The sequence below is a fragment of the Macaca mulatta genome, chromosome 13 (assembly GCF_049350105.2).
Source record: "Macaca mulatta isolate MMU2019108-1 chromosome 13, T2T-MMU8v2.0, whole genome shotgun sequence".
Lineage (NCBI taxonomy): Eukaryota > Metazoa > Chordata > Mammalia > Primates > Cercopithecidae > Macaca > Macaca mulatta.
The window spans coordinates 39,725,230-39,751,100 of record NC_133418.1 but is presented as its reverse complement, the minus strand read 5'-3'; the positions used below and the strand labels follow the sequence as shown (position 1 = coordinate 39,751,100).

General features: G+C 41.3%; 1 protein-coding gene across 1 annotated transcript in view; it reads left to right on the top strand.

Moving 5' to 3' along the window:
- DNAH6 (dynein axonemal heavy chain 6) overlaps positions 1-25,871 on the top strand; it is a 381,338-nt gene that overhangs the window by 220,613 nt on the left and 134,854 nt on the right. Inside the window, exons 38-45 of the mRNA XM_015112750.3 lie at positions 4,893-5,114; positions 5,938-6,085; positions 7,932-8,089; positions 12,723-12,854; positions 17,068-17,239; positions 21,210-21,356; positions 22,373-22,446; positions 24,302-24,456. Coding sequence (XP_014968236.2) covers positions 4,893-5,114; positions 5,938-6,085; positions 7,932-8,089; positions 12,723-12,854; positions 17,068-17,239; positions 21,210-21,356; positions 22,373-22,446; positions 24,302-24,456 — 1,208 coding nt within the window. The remainder of the gene's footprint in view (positions 1-4,892; positions 5,115-5,937; positions 6,086-7,931; positions 8,090-12,722; positions 12,855-17,067; positions 17,240-21,209; positions 21,357-22,372; positions 22,447-24,301; positions 24,457-25,871) is intronic.

Genomic DNA, 25,871 nt, shown 5'->3' with positions numbered 1-25,871 from the left:
ACATAGGCTCAAAATAAAGGGATGGAGGAAGATCTACCAAGCAAATGGAAAACAAAAAAAGCAGGGGTTGCAATCCTAGTCTTTGATAAAACAGACTTTAAACCAACAGAGATCAAAAGAGACAAAGAAGGCCATTACATAATGGTAAAGGGATCAACAAGAAGAGCTAACTATCCTAAACATGCACCCAATACAGGAGCACCCAGATTCATAAAGCAAGTCCTTAGAGACCTACAAAGAGACTTAAACTCCCACACAATAATAATGGGGGACTTTAACACCCCACTGTCAACATTAGACAGATCAATGAGACAGAAACTTAACAAGGATATCCATGACTTGAGCTCATCTCTGCACCAAGTGGACCTAATAGACATCTACAGAACTCTCCACCCCAAATCAACAGAATATACATTCTTCTCAGCACCACATCGCACTTATTCCAAAATTGGCTACATAGTTGGAAGAAAAGCACTCCTCAGCAAATGTAAAAGAACAGAAATCAAAACAAACTGTCTCTCAAACCACAGTGCAATCAAACTAGAACTCAGGATTAAGAAACTCACTCAAAACTGCACAACTACATGGAAACTGAACAACCTGCTCCTGGATGACTACTGGGTACATAACAAAATGAAAGCAGAAATAAAGATGTTCTTTGAAACCAATGAGAACAAAGACACAACATACCAGAATCTCTGGGACACATTTAAAGCAGTGTGTAGAGGGAAATTTATAGCACTAAATGCCCACAAGAGAAAGCAGAAAATATCTAAAACTGAAACCCTAACATCACAATTAAAAGAGCTAGAAAAGCAAGAGCAAACACATTCAAAAGCTAGCAGAAGGCAAGAAATAACTAAGATCAGAGCCGAACTCAAGGAGATAGAGACACAATAAACCCTTCAAAAAAATCAATGAATCCAGGAGCTGGTTTTTTGAAAAAATCAACAAAATTGATAGACTGCTAGCAAGACTAATAAAGAAGAAAAGAGAGAAGAATCAAATAGATGCAATAAAAAATGCTAAAGAGGATATCACCACCAACCCCACAGAAATACAAACTACCATCAGAGAATACTATAAACACCTCTACTCAAATAAACTAGAAAATCTAGAAGAAATGGATAAATTCTGGGACACACACACCCTCCCAAGACTAAACTAGGAAGAAGTTGAATCCCTGAATAGACCAATAGCAGGCTCTGAAATTGAGGCGATAATTAATAGCCTACCAACCAAAAAAAGTCCAGGACCAGATGGATTCATAGCTGAATTCTACCAGAGATACAAAGAGGAGCTGGTACCATTCCTTCTGAAACTATTCCAATCAATAGAAAAAGAGGGAATTCTTCCTTATTCATTTTATGAGACCAGCATCATCCTGATACCAAAGCCTGGCAGAGACACAACAAAAAAAGGGAATTTTAGACCAATATCCCTGATGAACATCGATGCAAAAGTCCTCAATAAAATACTGGCAGATCAAATCCAGCAGCACATCAAAAAGCTCATCCCTGGGATGCAAGGCTGGTTCAACATACACAATTCAATAAGCGTAATCCATCATATATGCAGAACCAATGACAAAAACCACAGGATTATCTCAATAGATGCAGAAAGGGCCTTCAACAAAATTCAACAGCCCTTCATGCTAAAAACTCTTAATAAACTAGGTATTGATGGGACTTATCTCAAAATAATAAGAGCTATTTATGACAAACCCACAGCCAATATCATACTGAATGGGCAAAAACTGGAAGCATTCTCTTTGAAAACTGGCACAAGACAGGGATGCCCTCTCTCACCACTCCTATTCAACATAGTGTTGGAAGTTCTGGCTAGGACAATCAGGCGGGAGAAAGAAATAAAGGGTATTCAATTAGGAAAAGAGGAAGCCACATTGTCCCTGTTTGCAGATGACATGATTGTATATTTAGAAAACCCCACTGTCTCAGCCCAAAATCTCCTTAAGCTGATAAGCAATTTCAGCAAAGTCTCAGGATATAAAATCAATGTGCAAAAATCACAGGCATTCCTATACACCAATAACAGACTAACAGAGAGCCAAATCATGAGTGAACTCCTACTCACAATTGCTTCAAAGGGAATAAAATATCTAGGAATCCAACTTACAAGGGATGTGAAGGACCTCCTCAAGGAGAACTACAAACCACTGCTCAATGAAATAAAAGATGACACAAACAAATGGAAGAACATTCCATGCTCATGGATAGGAAGAATCAATATTGTGAAATTGGCCATACTGCCCAAGGTAATTTATAGATTCAATGCCATCTCCATCAAGCTACCAATGACTTTCTTCACAGAATTGGAAAAAACTACTTTAAAGTTCATATGGAACCAAAAAAGAGTCTGCATTGCCAAGACAATCCTAAGCAAAAAGAACAAAGCTGGAGGCATCATGCTACCTGACTTCAAACTATACTACAAGGCTACAGTAACGAAAACAGCATAGTACTGGTACCAAAACAGAGATGCAGACCAATGGAACAGAACAGAGCCCTCAGAAATAATACCACACATCTACAACTATCTGATCTTTGACAAATCTGACAAAAACAAGAAATGGGGAAAGGATTCCCTATTTAATAAATGGTGCTGGGAATACTGGCTAGCCATATGTAGAAAGCTGAAACTGGATCCCTTCCTTACACCTTATACAAAAATTATTTCAAGATGGATTAAGGACTTAAATGTCAGACCTAAAACCATAAAAACCCTGGAAGAAAACCTAGGCAATACCATTCATGACATAGGCATGGGCAAGGACTTCATGACTAAAACACCAAAAGCAATGGCAGCAAAAGCCAAAACAGACAAATGGGATCTAATTAAACTAAAGAGTTTCTGCACAGCAAAAGAAACTACCATCAGAGTGAATATGCAACCCACAGAATGGGAGAAAATTTTTACAATCTACCCATCTGACAAAGGGCTAATATCCAGAATCTACAAAGAACTTAAACAAATTTACAAGAAAAAAATCAAACAACCCCATCAAAAAGTGGGCAAAGGATATGAATAGACACTTCTCAAAAGAAGACATTTATGCAGCCAACAGACACATGAAAAAATGCTCATCATCACTGGCCATCAGAGAAACACAAATCAAAACCACAATGAGATACCATCTCATGCCAGTTAGAATGGCAATCATTAAAAAGTCAGGAAACAACAGGTGCTGGAGAGGATGTGGAGAAATAGGAACACTTTTACACTGTTGGTGGGACTGTAAACTAGTTCAACCATTGTGGAAGACAGTGTGGCGATTCCTCAAGGATCTAGAACTAGAAATACCATTTGACCCAGCCATCCCATTACTGGGTATATACCCAAAGGATTATAAATCATGCTGCTATAAAGACACATGCACACGTATGTTTATTGTGGCACTATTCCCAATAGCAAAGACTTGGAACTAACCCAAATTTCCAATGATAGACTGGATTAAGAAAATGTGGCACATATACACCATGGAATACTATGCAGCCATAAAAAAGGATGAGTTCGTGTCCTTTGTAGGGACATGGACGAAGCTGGAAACCATCATTCTGAGCAAACTATCACAAGGATAGAAAACCAAACACCACATGTTCTCACTCATAGGTGGGAATTGAACAATGAGAACACCGGGACACAGGGCAGGGAACATCACACACTGGGGCCTATTGTGGGGTGGGGGAGGGAGGAGGGATAGCATTAGGAAATATACCTAATGTAAATGATGAGTTAACGGGTGCAGCACACCAACATATATGTAACAAACCTGAACGTTGTGCACATGTACCCTAGAACTTAAAGTATAATAAAAAAAAAAAAAAACTTTGATCCTGGATAACAATTAAAAAAAAGAAAGTAGAGTGAATTGCACATAGTAGAGGTAAATATTTTACATGTTTGTAGATATACATATATATGTATGTACAGAGTCACAATGAAAAATGAATTTCTTACTAAAAGTCACTGTCAAATGACCTTGAAGCAGTATTGCTCTGTACAGCTGCCAGAATGAAACTTCTGAAATGCAATCTGATTATGTTACCTACCTGCTTAGAATCCCACACTGAACTGTTGCTCTAAGATCTTTAATAAGTAAAGCTTTTAAAATTTGGCCCGTCTGTATTTCCAGCCTCATCTCAATGTATGCAGCGCTCTCGTGCTTCCCAGCATACATCATATTTTCCATGGCATCAGGCTTCTAATCCTGTTTTTTTAGTCTGAATCCTGAACCCGTTCTTTCCCACCTCATGCCATCCCTTTTTTGCCCATCTGACTCCAGCTTGTTCTTCAAGTCTGAGTTGTAGCATTACCACCCCTGGAAGCCTTCCTGAATCTGTAGCCATCACCATAACTCCCCTGCAAGTAGAAATGAGCCATCACTCTGTGTGTGTGTGTGTGTGTGTGTGTGTGTGTGTGTGTGTGTGTGTGTGTGTGTGTGTGATTGTAATAAACTCCTTTAGAGCCCTTATTTCCCCATGGGTATTAACTGAAGTGCTTATGTCCCTCAGGGGGATTACCAGGTCATTGAAGACAGAGACTGGATCTCATTCAGCACTTGTCCTCAGCATCAGAGATAGTATTTGGCATAGAGTAAGCCCCTGAATGTTAAATTTAATTAAAAATGCTTTACAATTCTGACATGGGTTTTAATATAATTGCTATAACAGATATTTTCATGCATTGTGTTGCATGATTTGGTTTAAATAACTAGTCTCAGATACCTAAATAACTATGTATCTACAACGAAAAAAGAAATCCAAATCCATTTAGGTTTTTTGACTGCCTTTGTTTCTATATAAATATATCTACTACTGTGTGTCAATATTGCTTATTCCCTATTGAAAGTGGTGTTTAATTTTGTACTTTAGCTTCCCAGTTCTGGTGATCTGTGGAGCATTCATATGGACTTTGACACCAAACGGTTGGATCCCTGGGAACGAATCATACCTACCTTCAAATACAACCGAGATGTTCCATTTTTTGAAATGCTTGTCCCCACAACTGACACAGTGCGCTATGGGTACCTAATGGAAAAACTACTGGCAGTCAAGCATTCTGTGTTGTTTACTGGAATAACTGGAGTGGGCAAGGTAGGAAACTTACATCAGACAAGAAGTCCTCTCCAAATGTGAGGGCATGGTGGACTTAAAATTGTTAGCACCAGAAGTAATATTATTTCTGAGAGGAATTATTTTTTAGCTTTTAGCGCTTTTGCAGGAAGAATGTTATGCTGAATCTATATTGATCCTAGGAATTGTTCTAAAGTTTGCCGGTTTCTGAATACATTCTTGGAGTTGATACTGTATGAACTAGAGAGCCCTGTAGGCCAGCATTTGTGCTTAGGGGCTTTTATGTTTTATTCCTTGGTATTTTGCGGGCTGCCACTGCACTGGTTGGATGGGAACTGGCCAGAGGAGTTTGCATTCCCAAAAGACTGTTGATAAAGATCAGCCCATCCCCTCCTGCCTGTTCACTTATACCTGATACAACAATGGTATCCTTGATTATCTGGGGTTTTTTGTTAAAGTAGAATGGAGGGAGGAATACTGATGATTTGGGCTTATAAGTTTTGGAGAATCCACATAAAATTTCACTGTTTCCCAAAAAAATTATTCTAAAAGAAATTTGCATCTTTCTGTGACTCTTTCCATAAATTGGCTTGAAGAGTAGCCAAGATGGATTTTGGCATGAAACTAAATTAAAACTTTTTGCTAAGATAGTGCTGATTAGAATATCTCTTTGATTCTGAAAAATATAACTAAATGGAATCTCCAGTAAGAGAAAGCAGACATTTCAATCTAGCTTTAACCTCTCTCTTTTTATCATGTTTCTTACTTATTGTGCCAAATTATTACAGATATAACTGAAAGAGATTATATTGATGTGACATTAATTAACTTATTTTAATTTAAGTCTGTGATTGCGAAAGGATTGCTAAATAAAATTCAAGAATCAGCTGGTTATGTCCCTGTTTATCTGAATTTTTCTGCTCAAACTTCATCTGCAAGGACACAGGAGATCATTGAGTCAAAACTGGAGAGAAAAAGAAAAAATATTCTAGGTAAGAATCATTATTTTAGTTTGTCCCACAGAAATTATTCATTAAGCTAATAAATGACATAAATAGTACATGTAATAAAATGACAATTGGATATTTTATTTGCTTAATTTACTTGTAAAGGTGATTCTGTTGATGGCGTTTTTATGCTAGCTATGTAGATGTCTTAGTGTTGCCAAGCAAGTCATTTATTTCTATCATCACCTTCAACCTAGAACATCTTCAATCTCTGCCTCTCCATGGCTCTCCCTCTCTCCACCCAGGTTCTTCCAACATGCACTGATTTCGCCTTATTTAAAATAAACAAACCTCTGTATATTTGGCACATTGGGTTATCTGAACTCAGTGAGGAGTAAGTATGAGACTGTTTTGGTTTTTTCTTCAGTCAGTACTTTCAGCCAGGTTTTGTGGTAGCTTCCCCACCCTCCCTTATTAACTGCTTAGATAACTAGCATAACTTTCTGATCACCTTCAGACATTTGGAGTCTGGGCCAGTCTAAGCCTCAATCCAATACCCAATTCAAAGTTCCTCCTCTCCTCTGTCATAAGCCAGGTTTGTGGCTGCAGGTACATACTGGAGGTGAAGGGGTCATTGGATGCTCGTCACTCCTCCCCACCCTCCCTGTAGGAGGCTGGAGTATGCAGGGAATGGAGAAGAAGAAGGAAAGGACAAGTTTCTTCTCTCTAACCAGTGCTCAGACGGGCCTCTCTGTGGCTGGTCCCTGCTTCTGTAGCTGGCACTGAGTGGTGTCCATGCTGTCTGTGAGGCAGGCTTTCAGGAATGGGCTCTTGTAAGCAACTCCCAAAAGAACTGTAGGTCAGGCATTGGCCTCACCACTGGAAGTTTCCCTGAGGGTGGGAGTCAGGACCTCAGCCCTCACTCTCCAGCAGTCCATCTGCAGCCTCTTGCAACTGGGGCCCACTTGCTCAGTCCACAGTCTCTGGGGTGGTGCACCAGTCAGGGCTTAGGCTTGGCTGCCTCCCACATTGCCCACCATCTAGCAGGCCCTGTCATGCCAAACAATGGTGCTGCCAGCTGCTTCACTGCCTCCTCTTTCTGTCCCCTCTCTCCTGCTCAGGTAGGCAAGGGGCAACAGATGCCAGTCTATTTTCTGGTGGGGGCCCCAAATTTTTACAGAGGTTTCTCTTAGACCCCTTCCTTGCCCCCCCATCCTGCTACTTGGCTTCCAGGGGGCCATGGGATGGAGTGAATCACTCAGTTTGCCTTGGAATCACCTCCCGTAATTATCCCAACAGCAGAGACATGGCCATTTGCCCGTCGGGTTTCTCTTTCCTCTGCTATCACTCATTCCTTTTTCTAATGCGTGTATTTCTAATGTGTGTATATTTATTTAAATGTGGCATTGTGCAGCCCCACTGCACTGGATTTCCCTTTGATGTGATCAGGATGCTTTTGAATATCTAACCTGTTTTCCCTGTGAGGGTGCCGTGATGACATTTATGAAAGGAAACTTTGGCATTCTTCCTCTTCCTACTATGGAAAGAAACTGATGTTCCTCACTCATGCCTAAGCCACACAGTTGCTGAGGGCAGTGGCTGAGACAGAGAAAGGTTCACTCCTTGCTGGAGAGAGGCCACCATCTTGTGCCCTGACAGTGAGGATAAGGGGCCACCTGGCATGACAACGTGGACGTCCTGACCAGGAGCACATCTTCCTGCAAGGGCCTGGGTGGGGCCAGAAGGAAATCTCCTCCTCCGGGCAGGACTTAGAACTGAGCTCTTTATGACCTATAGGATGTCATTGAGTCCAAAGTCATACCCTAGCTTTGGCTTACATTTTCTAGGGGAAAATCATAATTCTTAAATTAAATTCATTTTATTTCCCTAGGAGCACCGGGAAACAAACGAATTGTGATTTTTGTTGATGATTTAAACATGCCCAGACTGGATCGCTATGGCTCTCAGCCTCCGATTGAATTACTTCGGCAGTATCAAGATTTTGGGGGATTTTATGACAGAAACAAACTATTTTGGAAAGAAATACAGGTTGCTTTAGCTTTTAAATTACTTGGCGTGCTTAAATTTAAATGTCAAGGAAATATGATGTATACTTTGTGAGACTACCATAGCAAAGTACCACAAATGGGGTGGCTTACACAACAGAAGTTTGTTTTCTCATAATTCTGAAGACTAGACGTCTAAGAACAAGGTGTCTGCAGGTTTAGTTTCTTCTGAACACTCTTTCCCTATGTCTTTATATGGGCTTCCCTCTGTGTCTGTCTGTGTCCAAATCTCTTCTTATAAGCACACCCGTCATGCTGGATTAGGGCTTACCCTAGTGGCCTCATTTTAGCTTATCACATCTTTAAAGACCCTATTTCCAAATACAGCCACATTCTGAGATGCCGAGTTAGGACTTCAACATATGATTTGGGGACAGGGGACACAATTCAGCCCATAACATGTGGCCTCGGTTTTTCCTCCTTGTAATTCAATGCATTCAGTCTATATTGAGTCTTTGCCATGTTTGATTCAGGAGATCCGTGAACAAGTGAAACAGTCCCTGCCTCCCAGAGAGCTTCAGAGGGTGGACCGACATTTCTAATGCAGAGTGGTGAGAGGGGAGAGACAGGAGAGATTCAGGGACAGGGCTGGGTTGAGGATGGGAGAAGCCTCCCAGAAGTGATGTTGCAGCTGGATTCTGAAGGCATGCATGCCAAAGCAGGGAAAGGGAGCGTTTTATACCCCAGAAGCGGAGAATGTAAAATACTAAGGTGGTGTGAAATATGAGCACCAAAGCAACAGGAGAGGCAGGGGTCACATCCCATGGTGCTGTGGGCCCATGAGGAGGAAACTGGATTTATCCTGTAAGTGCTGAGGAGCTGCTGAAGGAAATGTTATGGAAAGATTCCCTTGGCTGCAGGGGAGGGATGGGCTAAAGAGGAAGCAAGAACAGAGGCAACGGCAGTAGCCTAGAGGACAAGAGATGAGGGTCGAGCCTCCTGGGGTGATGCGTGTGGTCAGAAGCGTTTAGAAGCCAGAAGGCAGACCAGCAGGACTGGTGGTGTGTTAGTCAGGGTTCTTGAGAGGGACAGAACTAACAGAATAGATATATATATATACATAAAAAGGAGTTTATTAAGTATTAACTCACATGATCACGACTTCCCACAATAGGCCATCTGCAGACTGAGAAGCAAGGACAGCCAGTCCAACCTCCAAAATTGAAGAAATTGGAGTCCGGTGTTCAAGGGCAGGAAGCATCCGGCATGGTAGAAAGATGTAGGCTGGGAGGCTAGGCCAGTCACTCTTTTCACATTTTTCTGCCTCCTTGTAGTTTAGCTCTACGGGCAGCTGATTAGATTGTGCCTACAATTTAAGGGTTGGTTAAGGGTGATTCTGCCTTTCCCAGCCCACTGACTCAAAAGTTAGTTTCCTGTGGCAACACTCTCACATACATACCCAGGATCAATACTTTGTATCCTTCAATCCAATCAAGTTGATACTCAGTGTTAACCATCACAGGTGGGGTATGGAGTCAAGAGGGAGGAGGGGGAACCTAGGCTAACTGCCCCATTTCTGTTCTGGAGAACAGAAACCAACACGCTTGACAAGAAGAGGGCAGGGGGCATGTTTAGTTTTGCTCACAATAAAAACAAATATTTGTTTTTATTTGAGCACTATTCTAAGTGTTTAGAATCGCTGAGCACTACAGGCACTATTCTAAGTGTTTCCCACCTGCTAGCACCCAACATCCCTACAAGATGGATAATGCTATCAGCCTTGTTTTATAGATCAAGAAATAGGCCAAGAGTATGGAGTTATGTGACTGGTCCAAGGTCACACTACTCGTAAGTGGCAAAACTGGGATTAGAGCTCAGGCCATTCGGCTTCTGAATATGTGATTTCAGCTAAGATTCCTCCCTGCCCACGTTGCTAAGCTCCAGTTCCCTGGGAAATCCAGGTAGAGCACTTTCTGTCTATCAAAATGAGAGCTTAAATAAGGCATAAACATTCTTTGAAGTGAAAAATAAGATGAGTGTAAGAGGCAGAGGGATAAATGGAGACTGAAGAGAGGGTTCAAGCTGTGCATAGGTGAAAACTGATGGGGGTGGAGGTAGTAGGTCCTGAGAAAGGGGCCTCATTCACCAACACAGGAAGTCCCGGATGGAAGATGAACCTGTATTCAGTTCCTGGGAAGCAGTCAGCAGTTGTCTTCTTCCAGACTGCATTTACAACCTGTATTAAACAGGAAAACCTTTCCTAAAAAGAGAATATAATTAGGCCTCTTTATAAAGAAAGCAGTCTTTTGCATATAAGGTTTTTTTACTTTCCAAATAATTTTATCTAACTTTATCTTCCCAACAACGCAGTGAGGAGAGAATATCACGTGCCCTTTGCAGGTTTAGAATTCCCCTGACTCAGTGCCATGTGGATGAGGGTGGGAAGGGAATGACTGCCAAACCTCCCACCAGGCCAGTGCTCAGTAGCTCCTCTCTGCCAAACAAATCACATGGAAATGCCTCGCCCTGGCACTCTGAGGCTCCCACATATGGCTGTGAATGGCTGCTCTGATCCAAGGATCTTTTGCTGCTCCCTGCACATGTCCCACAGTCCCACTGAGGCAGAAGGCTTGATGTCTCCTGAATGCACCCATATCCTCCATCGCATGCCTTTGTGATAGTGTCCTCTACCTGGAAGGGCCCTTCTCTCCAGCTCTTCCCTTGTAATCCTTCTACTCCTTCAACGCCCATCTCCAAATTGCCTTGCTCACAAGGTCTTTCCTTAAACCCCCATTTCCAGTGTGACTCCTCTTTCACCCGCATGGAGCACTGTGTGTGTCTTTATGGTCTTCACATTCTCTCTTGAGTCACAGCTGTTGATGTGCTCATCTTGTGTTGCATTCCTTCATGTTAGACTCTGAGCTCCTGACCTCCATCTCCCTCATCTTTATGGCCCCTGCTAAGCTTAATACCTTGTACATAGTAAGCCGTTGTTTATTGGAACTGATTCACATAGAGACAGCCTTGGTACCACCTCAAGCCTTGGTACTGTAGAGCTGAGATCAAAAGTGCCTTCCTCTTGGTCTTCAGATTCTTCCTCCTACCAAAGGAATTGGCACACACTCTTCACTTCGCCAGAAATGCATCTGCTCCCTTCACCCCTATGGCCTTGTCTTCTGCTCCTATCAGCTTCCAGCTCTCCACTGCAAGTACCATTTCCTTGGCCAAATCTTCTCTGACCCACAGACTAAGTAAGGTTCCCCCATCAAGCATTGCCTCAGCATTATATCCCTTTCCTTCAAAAACCTTACTGTGATTTTTATTGCAATTTTATTTTATTTTATTTTATTTTATTTTTGAGACAGGGTCTCATTCTGTCACTGAGGCTGGACTGCACTGGCACAATAGAGGCTCACTGCAGCCTCAACCTCCAGGGCTCAAGCAATCCTCCCACCTCAGCCCCCCGAGTAGCTGGGACCACAGGCTCATGCCACCATGCCTGGCTAATTTTTTGAATTTTTAGTAGAGACAGGATTTCGTCATGTTGCCCAATCTGGTCTTGAACTCCTGGACTCAAGTGATCTGCCTGCCTCAGCCTCCCAAAGTTTCACATTTATTTTTAAGATCATTGATTTACGGTATTAACCTCTGTCCTTCCCACTAAAGCTGCTTTCAGATGGAATAGGTGGCATGTTCTCTCCATTAGACCCACAGGGCTTTTGTTTTCCATTTAATTCACAATAGCCCAGGCTATTTGTGGATTCCATGTTTGAAGATTCACCTGCCCACAAAAATTTGTAACTGCAAAATCAATATTCATAGCACTTATTCTGTCTTTTGCAGACATGTACGGAGAGGCGAAAAATTCTAGCCATCCAACCCACAGTTCCCCGATGAGGTGGAACAAGACAACACTCTGCCTTCTTTTTCAGCTCTCGTGCTGTGAACAACTGCCCTTTACACAGTCTACTGGAGGCCACATTTTCACATTTTTATGCCTTCTGTTGGTGATTTTGCTATTTAAAATGGCCCAAGTGTAGTGCTAAAGTGCTGTCTACTATTCCTAAACACAAAAAGGCTGTGATGTGCCTTACTGAAAAAAAATGAATGAATTTGATAAATTTCATTTAGGCATGAGTAATAGTGCTGTGGTCCATGAGTTCAATGTTAATGACTCAACAATATAAAATAAGGCGTTTTAAACAGAAACGCACATAAAACAAAGTTATGTATTGGTCAGTTGACAAAAATGTCATCACAGAGACTCACAGAAACCTAACCCTAGGAGCGGTGGCTCAGTATCCACTAATCCAGTGCTCCAGCCAACTTTACTAAACTTAACTACCATGAATAATGAATATTTGTTGAAAGAATGGCTATATTTTATCTTCAGATAACAAAGCTTTTAAGATTACAGTTTCACATAAAGGTATTTATATAAAGTAGATGAATCAGCTGAGTGACCTTGAGCAACTTACTTAACCATCCAGGGCCTTGGTTTTTTAATCTATAAAATAGGTGTAATTACAGTGGTCTCTTGGAGTGATTGTGAGAAGTCATTTAACATACACAAAAAATGTAATGCAATGCTGGCATTTGGGAAGTCCTACCATTGGGATAGGCAGGTCTCATTTCGTTCTCTGATGAGTGATCAAAGTGGATTTCTCTGCACACAGGATGTAACAATTGTATCAGCATGTGCACCTCCAGGCGGTGGCCGCAACCCTGTGACTCCCCGCTTCATCAGACATTTCAGCATGCTGTGCCTCCCAATGCCCTCAGAACACAGTCTGAAACAGATTTTTCAGGTGAGTGTTGATTTTAACTTAGGCAAAAGGGGGAAAAGAAAACATATGTGTTCCAAGCCTCCCACAATCAAAGTGGTGTCTTGTGTTTCTAAGGAGTCCATCTATCCATCTCTTTCCTGAGCAGGAAGCAGGTAAATATGGACTCCTGGAGAGTAGCTGGCAGGCATTTGCATCACTGCCTTCTGTATCTGTTGGTCTCAGAGAGTTCTAGAAATGCAGAAAGATTGTGCAAACAAAACCCCTACCTTTAGAGAAGGCTGCATCTTAGGTCCCTGCCACTTAGCACTGCACACACAGTTCTTAGTAGATCTCATCACTACCCAGCCCCTGCCTTTGTGCTCATCTCATACCTAACCACTAGGTCTGTGTGTCCCCTTGCCACCAAACTTGGCACCTGATATGCCAGAGAGCTCAAGCTCAACACACCTAAAACAGAACTCATCTCCTTGGCCACTCTCACAAAGAACAATAACCTATATTTTGTCCACCTGTACTAACTTCCCTAAAGGGCTACTTCTCCATCCTTTATATGGGAAAAATAATAGCACCTGCCCTACAAGTGCTCAACAGATTGTGAGGCATTATTTTGAGTGGAATAATAAGAGAATATGAAGCAGCATGACTAAAGCCCCGCATACCCAACCTGCAAAGGTTTCTTAGAGAAGGGAGATTGTGAGCTGAGGCTTGGAGATGCTGGGAATTGACAGGGAGGAACGGATCTTAGGAACAGGAAGTGCTGGGTGAATGCAACTGCAGAGGCAGGAAATGGTAAGGTGTGCGCAAAGGTAGAATAAGACAGTTCAGGTGACTGGCCTGGAGAAGCTGATGACAGTGATGTGGACAGTGATGCCCAAGGATGTGGCAATTACCAGCATCAACTTCTTCCAGTGGAAGCCCTCTCTCAAGAGGGACAGACTCCACATGTATACAACCTTCAGTACATGGAAAGGAGTTTTCTGTTTGTATTTAAATAGCTTATTTCTGTGGGAAATTATTTTTAATAAATTGAAGTAGTTCCAATAAGCTGTTTAGGAGCAATGCCACAAAGATATATAAAAACTGCCACATTTCGAAAAACTTCGGGAGAGTGCTTTAGAAAATACGAAAGGATGGGAGCTTAGCTCCTATAATTAAGCGCCAGAGTACAGAACAAGACATAACAGGAACCACCAAAGCTGTTAGAGGGGTTGTCTAAGCCCCTGCACACTTTTTCTGAGAACTTTTATATTTATATTTTGAAGTTTGAAGTGCGTGATTCCCAACCACACCACAGATCCACTGTGATGTGATGAGTGGTGAGGGGTGTCTCAAGAAACTTATGCCTGGTTAGAAGAAACTGAATTTGCAAATTGTTTCATTTTTTATTAAGTTAAAGCAGATTCAGGGTTATGACTACAAAAACGTCATTCTTCATCATTCCAAAATGGAATGATTTCCATTTTGTGGATGAGAAGAATACAGTGAAGTCTGGGCCACTGGGAAAGACATGGTCCCCAACTCTCAACCTCCTGTGGGATTATCATGTCCATGGAAATGTGTCACCCATGGGAACATCGTCCAGCAAGCACATCACAGCTGAAAACTGGCTGTGATAGAGCTGCTTCTTCCCACTGTAACTTTACAGGTTTACATTTAAAATCCACACTAGCTATAAGGGGAAATAGAAATGATACGTTGCAAAACTGCGAGATTCTGGGGGCTACCGGGTTGGACTGAATTCAGGTGGGAAAGAATATTGCTGTCATTACAATGGACAGGGTACTTTGCCTGTAGGAAAAAAGAACTTGCTCTAGGCCCATGGATCTCAAACTTCATTTTTCATCACAGCCCACCTAAGCAGGACCCAATAATTCATCACCCATCTGTCCTGTCCTTCATTACTGTTTGGAGGAGAAAGAACTTGGATGTAGTCAAGAATTGAAGAAGAGCAAAATCAATAAGCTAATTTATTGTTAGCAACATATATAAATAGATTTATTTCTACTATATAAAAGAAGCCTATGAATCTAAATTGTACATGTATATTATATATAATGTTTTCAATCACCTATTAGTGTTAACACAATTAGTCCTATCATTATACTTTCTTTGATAGTCTATTGCAAATTAGTTAAACAGTGCATATATGCAGGGAGCGCATCACTAATAACCAGTCACGGTTTGCTCAGTTGGAATATGTACATTATAAGTGACTCTTTCTTGGACCACACAATTCACACAAATCTGAGTGTTTACTTATTGGAAATGTATGTGCCAAAATATGCATCACTATACACTCTAAGGGTGAACTGAACAGCACACAACCAGGTAAATTAAATTTAATGAAATTTCTAGTTAGAAAGCTATAACAGCAGTAACTGAAAACCATGATTGGCTCCATAAACTAGTAATAATGTGCTTATGCCAAAGAATCCTTCTCCCAAAACTGAGAAATCTGCCTGTGTCTTGTGTGCATGTTCTTAGTAAGAGTTTTGCAAAGTTACCAGGCAGATCATGTAAGCCAGATCCTTAAGTAGAGTATCAGGCTGTGGTCCTCAGTAAATTTTATAATGATACGCTAATTTTAATGTATGGATACCAATTAGTTGCCTTTAATTCATTCATTAAACAAATATTTGTTGAGCACCTTCCATACGCCTGACATTGGTGTATCATCCCTGTCCTCATGGATCTTCTTCCACGGACGCAGACAATGAATAGATGAATGAGATATCTAGATACAGACACACAGTTACTCATGCATATGTTAGAAACTGTATTTGTATTTGTATTTGTGTCATGGAGAAGAGAAGGCTGGAGCTTTTTACTTACCTATAACATATATATAGATAAAATTATCAGCTTGTCTATTCTCCATCATACACATACAAATGGACAGATTTTCATCAAATTTAAAGATTGGGTTTGGGATGGTCCTACATAAAATACAGACCATGTGGAGTATGTTAAACTCATGTTGGGGTCCCAGGAGGGGATACCTAAAGAGGTCATCCTCACAAGTTAAAGCAAATTTTAAACAGGAGACCCACTGAAAACAAATACTCAGGTTTATTTCAAAAGATCTCATATATGACACCAAATCTGAAGTCACAACTTCAGATTGGACTAACTTGCAAACATAGATATGCATTCTGGTGGCTTCTCCCATGAGTTACCCCCAGGTTAATGGTGATAAGAATTTATCTATTTAAAAAACAATAATGATTTTTCCAAGCACTTGGGGGTCAAGGACTAGCTAATAAATACACATGTTCAAGTTGTGATGTTATGGATGAGAAGATCAGAGAGACTGATGGGAGGACTTGTTTTAGATTGAGTGGTCAGGAAAGGCCTCTCTGGAGAGACGGCATGTAACCTAAAACATGAAGGATGAAAAGGCACCTGCCAAGCAGAGAGGGCTAGGCACAGAGAGAGGGGAGCAGTAGTGCACGGGCCTGAGATGGGAAGGAGCGCGGGCGTTCAGACTAGTGTGGCGGGGACACAGGGAGCAATGGAAGGGATGGGCGAAGTGAGGGAGCTGGAGGAAGGGTGGACCAGCAGGGAGACCAGGATGGAAGTGGAGAGGCCAGAGCGAAGGAGAGAGGGGAGAAACCCAGATTTAAAAGAGTGGAGCACAGAATGGGGTGATGTCCGGGGAAACAGAGAGAAGCAAACAGACCCAAGAAATGTGTTCAAGATTGATTGTGCGGGACAGAGAATGGGAAGTGTCTAAAGAGACTTCCAAGCTCCTGATCTGAGCTTAGGAGGGAATGGCCAGCTACTGAAATGGGGAAGCTGAATGTGAAGGAGTTCACCATTGCAAGTAAGTCATATTTGAAATATACATGAAGATGTAAATCTTTGAGAGTGGTGATCATTCGTCCATAAAAGTGAGAGAGAGGGTTTCTGTTCTTTTTCAGGTGGGTTTGTGCCCTTCTTGATGACCCCTTGGACTCACCTCAAGCAGAGGTCTAAATTACTTGAGAGTACGTTCATGTAAATTCACTAGTCAGATATGAATGCCACTCAGGCGTCACAAAACAATCACAGAAGACAGGAGTGAGTGCATCCTCGAGAATGTTTTCTGAAATAAGCAGAAGAGCTTTGATACCAGAAGACTTTGTGTTGGAATTTGGCTTTCTGTTATTAGAAAACATGTCATCCGGAGTACTTAAAAGATAGATATTTGGTTTAAAATAAATCTAATCCTCTCATATTATGTTTCTGGTTCTAGGCCATCTTAAATGGTTTCCTGAGTGACTTTCCACCAGCTGTAAAGCAAACTGCATCAAGCATTGTAGAAGCCTCAGTTGAGATTTATAACAAAATGAGTGTTGACCTCCTACCAACACCTGCCAAGTCCCATTACGTCTTTAACTTGAGGGACTTATCCAAATGTGTGCAAGGTAGTGTACTGAACCCTCGTTTTCTGATCTGCACCCTCCCTTCTTTTCCATTGGCCCCCAAATCTCTCAGTAACATTGTATGTATGCAGTTTTCTGTGACTCACCCAGAAATCCCATCACCTGTTCCTGTTCAGGCTGAGTGCTTTACAACTATTTCACATGGCCAACACTGCCTCCCATTTCTCACTCCCAGCTGATTACTTGTCTTTCACTGAAAAAAAAAAAAAAAAAAAAATAGAAGCAATTGGACCAGGGCTGCCTCATCTTCTAAATCTCTCAGACAACCTGCATCTTCCTTCCATGGGCTGAGCTGCCCCTGCATCTATCAGTGCCAGTGCTCCTTCTAGTACTGAACCCAATACCCTCCTGTCTATTCAAGGATTTTGCTATCATAATTCCCACTTCTCTTCTCATCTTCAAAGTCTCCTCTTTTATTGGATCATGCCTAATGGCATAAAAAGCCACTATCATACCTCCCATCTTAAAAAAAAAAAAAAAAAAAAAAAGATTTCTGTAAGTCCCATATCCCCTGATGGTACCCCTCCCATTTCTCTGCTCTTTGTAGAAAGACCTCTAAAAGTATGGTCTCTCCTCCCTGTCTCACTTACTCCCTCCAGTTCTCCCTTCAATATATGTCAATCAAAATGTGATTCCCAACACTGCACTCTACCTGAGTCCTGTCTCCATCTGCTCAGATTCACTGGTCAGCTCTCAGCGGCACCTTAACCTCACAGCAGTGTCCACACAACTCGCCGCTCCCCACCTTCTCCAGTGGTCCAGGGCAGGCTCTCCTGCGGTCCCCCGTCACTGCCTGCTGTCGCCCAGTCTGTTTTGATAGCTGCTCCTCCTTTCCCTACCTCAAAATGTTGGGGCCACAGGGCTCGGTCTTCAGATCTACACACATATTCCCTCAGTAATTTTGGTCAATTCTATATTGTCAAATACCGTCTACTCAGAGATGGCACTAGAGTGCCTGCCTCCAGCTCCTACCCCTACTCTAAGAGTCTGACTTGCATATCCAGCTTCCTTCTCAGTGTGCGCCCTCAGGCATCCAGCTGGCCTGCTAAACTTGGCATGTCTAAACGGAACTCTTGCTTTTCCCCTCCACCTTGGCCATACGTACCCCGGCCCCAGAGGAGACTACCATTAATTGCTCTCGCCAGGAACCTTGAAAACCCCTGTGCAATCCACGAATAATCCTGACAGCTTTATTTTCAGAATATATGCCGAATCTAACCACTCCTCACCACTCCATCCGCTACCCCTCTAACCTCCTCTCTAAACTCCTGCTTCCGGTTGTCCATTTACCCTGTTCAAAGGGACCAAGCTCTGCCCTCTGCACAGCAGCCAACCATGGGCCCTGTTGAGACCCTCCTGAGGCTGCTTCCAGCACCTGCCTGTGTTGAGTCTCTGAGTGATCTGGTTCCGGGCTCCCTCTCCCTTTCATTGCCTACCACTTTCCTCCTTGCTACTGCCACCTCCTTGCCATTCCTGAAATCGGACCTGCCCAGGGACCTCTGTATGTCACTTGCAATGCTCTGACACCAGATACGCACATGGCTCACTTTCCCTGCTCAAAGTCACCTCCTCAGCAAGACTTTCCCATGTCCCTTCATAGCTCCTATTACCTGTAATCATACCGCACATATTTCTCTGCATATATGTGTGTTTATGTATCTGTCTCTCCCATTAGGACGTCAGCTTCCCAAGGGCTGTATGCTTAGTTCACCACTGTATCCCAGTGCCTAACTGAGCCTGGCACTGAATGAAAGTATGTCTAGACGAATAAACAAATCTCCCCTGATTTTGTATACAAGGATACTATCTCTTAGTTGCTCCATGATCTGCTTCATTCCCTGACTCCCCATCCAGTGCCCTTTGTTCTACACCACTCTTAATTTTTTTTTTTTTTTTGAGATAGGGTTTCACTCTTGTTGCCCAGGCTGGGGTGCGGTGGCGCGATCTCGGCTCACTGCAACCTCCACCTCCTGTGTTCAAGTGATTCTCCAGCCTCAGCCTCCCAAGAAGCTTGAATTACAGGTGCACACCACCATGCCCAGCTAATTTTTGTATTTTTAGTAAAGACGGGGTTTTGCCATGTTGGTCAGGCTGGTTTTGAACTACTGACCTCAGGTGATCCACCTGCCTCGACCTCCCAAAGTGCTGAGATTACAGGCGTGAGCCACTGTGCCCAGCCAATATTTTTTTTCTCTAAAAAGATTCTAACTAACATTTATAAGTTTGTTTTTAATATCTGCAAAGTAGCCAAAGTAGAAGCTGCGGAGTGCTTTCCTGTGAAGCAATGACTGGCCTCTTTGACAGCTAGCTCTCCTTCCTGTCTTCATCACAATCTAAGTCATTACCTGTTGTGCATTAACAAGTCTGGGAATGAACTAAGAGATGCTGGCCCATGGCAGGAGCTTAGGCATTAAGGACCCTGCAAACCCGTCCTGCTCCTCCCTAATGCACAGTTCTCACACAGGTTCCTGGTCTTCCCAACTCCCGATTTGAAAGCTCTGTCACTCTTTTCTTTTTCTTCCTCCTTCAAGAGCCTGAAGGACTCTCAAAGCTGGCACACCATCCTTGCCACAGGATGACAAAATAATTTGTTTTCCTCTTCCTCCACTGAAATCATGCCCTCTTATACTAGCAGTTTAGTCCTGCTATTCATGAACTCAATTTTCCTAGAAAACATTAGAATATGACTTCATTTCTTTCATGAACTGCTTCACACTGACTTACTGATCCTCAGACATTGTCTAATCTTGTCATTTATTTATTATCCTTCCCCATTGCCTTTCTATTCCTATTTTTAAGATAATTTTTGAGCTTCAAAATTCAGGATCCACTTTATTTCTGAAATGACACATCATACTATACACAGGAAATTCCAATGTTGAATCTCTTTCTCCTTGGTTCCGCATTTCATTAAAAGTCCTAGAAATTTCCTTATTTCTACAAATATTAACTGAAAATAATTAAAACTTCAAGCATTTGGGAGGGGGGAGGGATAGCATTAGGAGATATACCTAATGTAAATGACGAGTTGATGGGTGCAGCACACCAACATGGCACATGTATACGTATGTAACAAACCTGCACGTTGTGCACATGTACCCTAGAACATAAAGTATAATAAAAACAAAAACTTCAAGCATTTCAAGAAACATATATGTCAAACACACACACAAACACAAACATGAGATGCAAAAAACAGGTAGCATCATTATCTACAGAAATACCCTAGTATTCCAAAGCAACATGAGCAGTACCTACCATGCTGTGTGGTACCCACTCTCTGCTGTGTGTGTCCACATGCACAGTAGACACTCTCCCTGCCCCCGTCTACAGTGTGAGGAGCCCCATATTGGTGGTCTCTGTGGAGAAGTACCATTTCCAGAAATTCCTGTACATTGTTGCTTTGATTGTAACTTGAAATTATTAGAACTGTGTTTGCAATAACAATTTACACTAATGAAATGAGTACTCAGAATAATGTTAGTAGAAGCTGGAAGGGCCAGGGGCATTTGGTGAGGACTGACATTGGGAAAGAGAGAGAAATGGGAGTTTCAAAAACAGTATAAGCCTTGGGAGGAGGAAAGTTGCAAGATAAGTAAATACATATACTTCGGTCTATTTTAAAGTAACGTGAGGCCCTTCACTTAGCATATTGCAGCTCATGTAACAACGGGATCCACTTGCTTACATGGTGGAGTCTGACCACTTCACATGCTCAGTTAAAGAAACATCACAAAATAGGGACAGAAATGTCTTTGTCAAATAATGTATCCCAATGTTGTTATCGAAAAATGAGGTCACTATTCATATATGAGTATATCCACCGGGGAAGCAGTCATTTTTGGCAATGTGAGGGTGAAGTTGTACTTAAGGATTTCCTAATTAAACTATTACTGGAGATTCTACAAATGTAGAATTTTTCTTTTTTTTTTTTTCTTTTCTTAAAAAACAGGTATCCTCCAATGTGATCCAGGAACAATAAGAGAAGAAATTCAGATATTTAGACTCTTTTGCCATGAGTGCCAAAGAGTCTTCCACGATCGCTTGATTAATAATGAAGATAAGCAATATTTCCATGTTATTCTGACAGAAATGGCCAGTAAATATGAATCTTTACCTATTCTTTTTTTTTACTTGATTAGAAAAGCAATTTGGTTTCCACAAAGAACAATCAACACAAAAAGAATTTTCATAATTTATGAGTAAAAGTTATTTTCTTTGAAGGTTCAAATATATATTAAAATATATGAAATATTATGCAATATTATAAAATAATTTTATTAAAATTCAGGAAGGGTCAGCCAGGTGTGGTGGCTCATGCCTGTAATCCCAGCACTTTGGGTGGTTGGATACATGGATCCCTTGGGCTCAGGAGTTCAAGACCAGCCTGGGCAACAAGGCAAGACCCCATCTCTACTAAAAATACCAAAATAAATAAATAAATTCAGGAAGTGTTAGTATTTTAATTTATTATGAAGTTTTAAGTAGAGGAGAGAAAGTAGGAGAAAGAGCATTTTGTCTGGTAAGAAGCCAGGATAGGCCGGGCACAGTGGTCATGCCTGTAATCCCAGCACTTTGGGAGGCCAAGGCGGGCGGATCACGAAGTCAGGATTTCAAGACCAGTCTGGCCGACATATTGAAACCCTGTCTCTACTAAAAATACAAAAAATTAGCCAAATGTGGTGGTGTGCACCTATAATCCCAGCTACTCAGGAAGCTGAGGCAAGAGAATCATGTGAACCCAGGAGGCGGAGGTTGCAGTGAGCTGAGATTGCATCATTGCACTCCAGCCCAGGTGACAGTGCAAGACTCTGTCTCAAAAAAAAACAAAAGCCAGGATAATTTTAAAATACTTCCTATTTCTTAAATAAGTATCCAATATTCATTATTTAACAAGTGTTTTAAATTATTTGTTAAGTATTCTTAATCTTAAACTTGGGAGATTATCAGCTAAACTAAAGCGGCATGGAGTTAACACAGCATTCTCTCAGTTTTCATATATATTAATTAAGTCTTCTAAGTAAAGTAGCAGCTGTTATTCTGTATGTTTTATCACTATAATATTCCATTCAAGATTATCATTATATTAAAAACTTGGTTTTGTTCTTTAAATAGACAAACATTTTGGAATTGCAATTGACCTGGAATATTTTTTGAATAAGCCCATCATATTTGGAGATTTCATTAAGGCAAGTATGTTAAACTGACTTGACCTCATTTGAAAATTTTAAAGCATTTATTATTTTCCAATTCAAATTTATATTCTATAAAAACTTCACATGTGTGAAGAGTTAAGATCTAGGCCAGATGTCAGCAAACCATGTCCCATGAGCCAAATCTGCCTGCCACCTATTTTTGTAAACAAAATTCTTTGGAACATAGCCACAGCCATTTATATATATGATTTTTTTATATGATTGCTTTTGCTCTACAACAGCAGAGTGCAGTAGTAGTGATAAAGACCATATGACCTGCAAAGCCTAAAATATGTACTATCTGGCCCTTTACAGAAAAAGTTTGCTGACTCCTGGTCTAATTACATTCATTTTGGTAACGGTTTGAATCAGAGAGCTATCAGGTATTCAGTTTGGAAGGTAGCAGAGAGATCTAGTCTCTTAACTCAGGACTTCCCCCTTATTGTACTCTACGTACTGAAGCTACTTAGTTAAGAGAATTGTTCTCTTCATTTAAGAGTAACTCTAATTAGTAGCAATTTTTTTATATTTAACTTCCTTTTATTCCCTTATGAGTTCCTCAAGCCCATCTCTGCAATACTGTCTGTCTAATTTTTACCCTCTGGACCTAATTTTGCCCTCTGGTAAATTTTACCCTCTTGACCTACCTAGAATAAATCTGCTATCTCACTGCCCTGCCTACATTGGCAGATAGCCATGTTGTTTTACTAAGGTGCCTCTTGTTTGAGTAAAACATTCCCAGTGTCTCCAAGAGGGCAGAGACCACGTCTAGTTTTGTTCATCTTAAGTTCCCAGGTTCCTGCACAGAGGTACGTAGCAGGCTCTCAATCAATGCTGGTTCAGCACATGAAGGAACTTGTCATTATATTATATGTATGCAATACCTCACCACTCTGGTAACTCCACTCTAGATAAGTATTACCACTGACAAATAAAAAAGATAAACTATGTATTTTTGTAAAGTATGTATTTATGTTTATTATTAAAAGTATGTCCAAAGTTTGTTTTCGAAGATTCTTTTCCTGTGTGTTTCTAGTTGATTGTATTATCAGATGAGAGAATAAACAGAAAAAGAACAGCTAGACTCCTCTTGCATTGCTTGTGTGTGTTTTAGTAAAACAGTCCAGGAGAAAGTGCCCCTGGGGCAGTTGCTACATACAATAGAGAAGGGACATCATCAATAGATTAAAACAAGGACTCGACTCCCTGAAGTTTACACCTGAATTTAATTCTCAACAATTTAGTAACTCTAGATGACTGCTATTTAAAAACTACAAATAGTTCTGGCATGATTTTTTATAATAACAGCAGTCTGCTATGCATAGTTTTTAACCAGTTAGCTTTTCCAATGTCAATAACCTAACAACAAAAAAATGAAACCAGGTCTGGCACAGTGGCTGACACCTGTATCCCAACACTTCAGGAGGCAGAAGCGGGCGGATCATTTGAGGTCAGGAGCTCGAGATCAGCCTGGCCAACATAGTGAAACCCCGTCTATAATAAAAATACAAAAATAAGCTGGGAGTGGGCATCTGTAATCCCAGCTACTCAGGAGGCTGAGGCAGGAAAATCACTTGAACCTAGGAGGCGAAGGTTGTGGTGAGCTGAGATCAGTCCACTGCACTCCAGCCTGGGCAACAGAGAGAGACTCCGTCTAAAAAAAAAAATGAAATCAGAATGTAGCATTGTGAGAAAAATCAAAACCCTGTGTCTGAGCTCCTATGTAAGTTTTATTGCAAAGACCTTCAAAATTCCAGTGTAGCTCTTGAGAAAGTTAAATGAAATGGATTTTCCAGGTTATGTGTCTATCAGAATTAATCCAACTTGGTTCTTCTCCCATAAATTATAGTTTGGAGCAGATAAAGCTGATCGGATTTATGATGACATGCCTGATATAGAGAAAATTGCAAATGTTCTACAGGACTATCTTGATGATTATAATCTCACAAATCCCAAAGAAGTAAAGTTGGTGTTCTTCCAGGATGCTATAGAACATGTTTCAAGGTATAGTGCTATAAGGCGTCCAATAATGCATTGATTTAATATTTTTTGTATTAAAGGGTAAAAAAATAAGTTGAATAAACTCTTTAAACAGATTGCTAGATGGTCAGAGGTCTTTTATTAATTCTCACCATAACTTAAGAGTTATTGTTTAACATATTTTAAATATTTGTGGAATGAGCTTTCTATGGAATCCCCAGAGTCGTTATTTTTGCTAAATATTAATTGATGGTTTTTGTTTGTTTTTATCTGTTCTGTCTTGTTACAAAAAGGATATGGGGTTGTTTACAGAGATACATGTACGGTATAACAAGGCTAATTCCATGCATACCTAAAGAAAGAGGAACTTCAAAATTATAGCAAAACAAGTTCAATTCAGGATCAGATATTTCACCTGCTTGCGAGTCTGACTCTTACCCACTGCAAGTGTCCTGTGAGGGACACCCTTGACACATTCATAAGCATCCAGCCTAAATATCTGCAGTCCTTGGGGCACACTTTCTGAAGTGGCTCCTGTCCTGTTTGACAGTTCTAATGCTAAAATGATCTTTCCAGGATAAGCCAACATCTGCCTCCTGTGCTTCTGGTATCCATCCCATCCTGTGAAGCAGTCATGATTAAGGCACTCAGCGTGGGTATGAAACCATGATATGGAGCATCTCATTTACCTGGTACAACACTCTCTCTGTAGCTTAGGATCATAATCTCTTTACAAATAAGGCTCAGAGAATGTCCCAGTGCTCTGTTGCTACATAATAAGCCACTCCTATCCTTAGCAGATTCATTTTATCATCTCTCAATTTTCCCAACTGTTCTCTCTGAGCGTCTCTCTTGCAGTTACAATCAGACTGCCGCTGGAGTGCCTGGAGCATCTCCGCCTCCATGTAGTCTCTCCACTTGTCTCTCAGCATGGCAGCATCAGGGTGTCTGGGTTTCTCAACATGGTGGCTCAGGGCTCCAAAAGCAAGTGCCCCAAGACAGAGAGCCAGGCAGAAGCCAAACAACCTTTTTGACATAGTCTTGGAAGTCACATAGCATCATTTCTACTGTGCTCTTCTAGTCAGTGCAGTCATACAGGCCCACTCAAGGTCATAAGAAGAGGACAGAGACCCTATCTCTTGATGGGATCAAAGAGCAAGTAGGACCAGAGGCATTACTGCAGCCACTTTTTGGACAACGCAATGTGCCACAAAGAGATTAGGTAAATGGTCCAAAGTCCTCTAGTCAGTGAGTGGCAGGTGGGGATCACAGCCAGTGCTTCAGCTCTAACTCCACCGCAGGTGCCCCTACCCAAAATGGGCTCACTTTTTTCATAACAGCCCTCCAAATATTTGAAGACCATTCCCATATTCTTCTTAGCTTTATCTTCTCCAGGCAAAATTATCCCACATCTTTCTTATTGCCTGTTAGAGATTATT